This window comes from Mastomys coucha, chromosome X (genome assembly GCF_008632895.1).
Source record: "Mastomys coucha isolate ucsf_1 chromosome X, UCSF_Mcou_1, whole genome shotgun sequence".
Taxonomy (NCBI): domain Eukaryota; kingdom Metazoa; phylum Chordata; class Mammalia; order Rodentia; family Muridae; genus Mastomys; species Mastomys coucha.
Window position 1 is genome coordinate 17,192,555 of NC_045030.1, and position 3,749 is coordinate 17,196,303.

Consider the following 3,749-nt stretch of genomic DNA (forward strand, 5'->3'; position numbering starts at 1 on the left):
CCTGTGTTCTCCTGTATTTCTTTGAGGGTGCTATTTATGCCTTTCTTAAGGTCCTGTATCATCATCATTATAAGTGTTTTTATATCTGATTCTTGCATTTCCAGTGTTATGGTGTGTCCAGGACTTGCTATGGTGGGAGAATTGGGTTCTGATTATGGCAAGTGACCTTGATTTGTGTTGTTTATTTTCTTATGCTTGCCCCACACCATCTGGTTAACTCTAGTGCTACCTGCCCTTGCTAAATCTGACTGGAGCCTATCCTTCCTGTGATCCTGGTTGTGTCAGAAGTCCTCAGATTCAAGCTGTCTCTGTGATCCTGTGATTCTGGGATCCTGGGATCCTGGGCTTGTTAGATCTCCTGGGAGTATGGCTTTCTCTGTGTGTTGTGGGACTGGCTGCAGAGCTTGTGCTCAAGGACTGCTCAGAACACTAACCCAGACAGACTGGAAGGAACTGGAGTCACTGGGCTGGAGGAGTTCCTGTGTGCTTGGTCCTGCTGGTCCCAGTTACTCCCAGTGTTGGGACAGATGTTGGTTCCTCCTTACCTCTGATCCTGGGTGTGTCAGAGCACCTGAGAGTCGAGCTTCCTTTGGGTATTGTGGGACTGGCTGCAGAGCTTGTTCCCAAGCTCTCTGATCCTGGGGGTGTCAGCGCACCTGGGAGTGGGGCTTCCTCTGGGTGTTGTGGGACTGGCTGCAGAGCTTGTGCCCAAGGTCTTCTCTCTGATCCTGGGTGTTTCAAAGCACCTGGGAGTGGAGCTTCCTCTGGGTGTTGGAGAGATGAACTCAGCTAATATCCACTTGTGATGGCTACTCATGTTTGTCAGATTAACTACATCTGGGATGACCTACAATCCAGAAATGGAGGGCACACCTGTGATCCAGATCTTGAGGCTAGAAGACACAGGTTTCATATCCAGATCTTTACATGTAATGACACATGCTTTTCATCCAAATCTTGAGGCATGGTAGTACACACCTTTAATCTAGGCCATACCTTCTGCTGGAGTCCTGAGTAACTGTCATGAGGATAAAAAGAGTTTTTGTGAGTTAATTTCAGTGTTTGGCTTGTACAGGAGTTCAAAACTGATTTTTCTTCTCCACAGCCCAGAATTAAACTTGAAGATCAAACAGTCTGTAGTCCAACTCCCAACAATCAACTTCCCACAATGGCTGGCAGCAGCTATGAATGGAAGTCCAAGGATCCAGCAGTTGCTCAGTCCCACAAGGCAAGCAATCAAAGCAGAGTGACATCCGGGTTCTTTCCAACAAACCCACTTGAAAAACTGAAAATTTTTAGATTAGTTTGTTCAGTGGAGAAATGTTAGGCAATTCCTTGTAGCCAGGGTCATCTCCAACATCACTCAGGTGTGTTTCTTCCTCATAGTCTAGAATTGCTATATTTTTGGAGACACCATTGCAAGCAATATTCAAGTACATCTATTAGTCTGTTGGGCATTCTCTCTGTAATCTCAGAGCTACGTAGGGGTTAGCCTGAATGGTGTATTTTTCACTATGTCCTACTATCAGCATGAAGACACATAACATCAGTTTTGGGCTCTGGACCCCTGAATGAGTGTGGTATGAGGTATCCTGTGTCATAAAGTTTTTCTAGCACCCAGGTTAAAGGTCAAAGTTTTAAGTCTCTCTTATTTACAGTAGCATAAGTCTGATTAGCCCCAATGCATAAGGGGATGAATTGAAGATGCATGAAATAGTGATGCAAGGTATGAGACAATATTATTCAAAAGAGCATAGATAATGCCACCTTGGGAATAAAAGAAATGTGTTCCACTTGATTAAAGACAATGATAACACTTATCCATGTACAGGTAGGAACTCTAAAGCTACATTGCTGTACCCTGCATGCTGACTGTAGCCTTCCCTCCCTGTTTTTACCAGTTATTACCTCACCTCCTCTCGCCTTCAGATTCACCACCCCCCATTTCCCTTCAGAAATAAACAGGTCTCCCAGAGATAGCAACTGAACATGGCATAACATGATACAATAAGACTATACATATACATTCCTATCAAGAATGGATGAGGCAATATAGTAGTAGGAATATGGCCCCACAAGCAGGGTACATCCCTACTCCCACTGTTAGGAGTTCAGCAAAAACCCCAAGCTAAACCACCAAAGCCTGGATGCAGAGGGCCTAGTGAAGACCCCTATTGGGGCTCCTAAAAGCCCAACTCTTACAGTATCTCAATCTACACTCTTTTCCTCCATCCTGATCCTTCCTATTCCCATTCCCAATTAGTCCTAGTCCACCCACAAAATCTATTCTATTTCCTGTTCTAAGAGAGATTCATGTTTCCCCTATAGACCACTCCTCTTTATTTAACTTTACTGGGACTGGAGTTTTAGCATGATTATCCTTTACTTAATACCTAATAACCACTTATAAGAGAATATATATATCATACTATACTTTCTGGGCTGGGTTGCCTTGTTCTGAATTTTTTTTATAGTTCCATCCATTTGTCTTCAAATTTTATGATGCCATTTTAAAAGAAAAGCTGAATAATTCTCCACTGTATAGATATATCATATTTTCTTTATCCAGTTTTGACTGACAGACATCTAGGTTGATTCCACCTACTACCCATTATTAATAAAGCCACTATGAACATAGCTAAGCGAGTGTCCTTGTGGTAGGATGGGGCATCCTTAGAGTATATACCAAAGAGTATTATAACTGGATCTTGAAGTAGATAGATTTGCAGTTTTATGAGACACCTCCATATTGATTTCCATAATGGTTTTATGAGTTAGTACTCCAATCAGTGCTGGAGAAGTATTCCCCTGGCTCAACATCCTTACCAACATGAATTGTCATTTCTTTGATTGGTCTTAGGCAGTCTGACAGGTGTAAGATGGAATCTTAAAGTGACTTGATTTGCATTTCACTTATGAATAAAGATGTTGTACATTTCTTGAAGTGGTTCTCAGATATCTGGGATAGTTCTAATGAGAATTCTCTGTTTAGATCTGTACTCCATTTTTAATTGGATTGTTTATGATTTGTTGAGTTCTCATATCTTTGGAATATTAGCCCTCTATTGAAAGCAGACTTGAAGAAAATATTTTTCCACTCTGTAGGCTGCTGTTTCTGTTCTATTGACAATGCCCTTTGCCTTATAGCTTGTATGCTATGAAAAACATGTGTTTTAAGGCACCAATGTTGATACTGTGAGGAATGTGATCACACAGTGCTTGTGAAAAAAGATGCATGACAGTCTCTCACAGATGGACTTGCTTGTGCCATATACATATATTATGATCTGACCTCCAAATGATTGTAGCTTGTGTGAGCTGATAATGCATGGCCTGTCTTAAATGATCGTTTCATGGTTAGCAATTTAGCTTGGACAGATTGATAAGTGGCTAACTGAATAAAAACATATCCAACTATGATCTGTAATCATAATTTTAGAATTTAAATAACAGTTGGGTTTACAGTGATTCAATTCTTTCTCTATCTAGAGAAAACTCTGAGGAAAAAATGACTTGAAAAGACATTGAATGTATTTGCTGACACTTGTGGGAAGAGACTGTAACTTCTTCATTGGTCTTTCTTCAATTTCACAATTCTGTTTTGTTAGTTCTCTACTATTTATAACAAAAAAAATCTCATCATTTTCTTACATTACTATTGCATATAAGCACACAAATCTTAGTGGTCATGAGTCCAAGGATTTCATAATTTAAACTGCCAGTATTTTTTTTTTGGTTTTTTTTTTTTT

At 40.4% G+C, this 3,749-nt stretch overlaps 1 protein-coding gene across 4 annotated transcripts in view; it reads left to right on the top strand.

Moving 5' to 3' along the window:
- LOC116092009 (testin-like) overlaps positions 1-3,749 on the top strand; it is a 31,780-nt gene that overhangs the window by 22,342 nt on the left and 5,689 nt on the right. For 2 of the 4 annotated variants that reach the window (XM_031373389.1, XM_031373393.1), the window contains one exon: positions 1,106-1,228. The exons of the other annotated variants lie outside the window; for them this stretch is intronic. In XM_031373389.1, coding sequence (XP_031229249.1) covers positions 1,169-1,228 — 60 coding nt within the window. In that variant the 5' untranslated portion in view covers positions 1,106-1,168. The remainder of the gene's footprint in view (positions 1-1,105; positions 1,229-3,749) is intronic. 4 annotated transcript variants of the gene reach the window in all.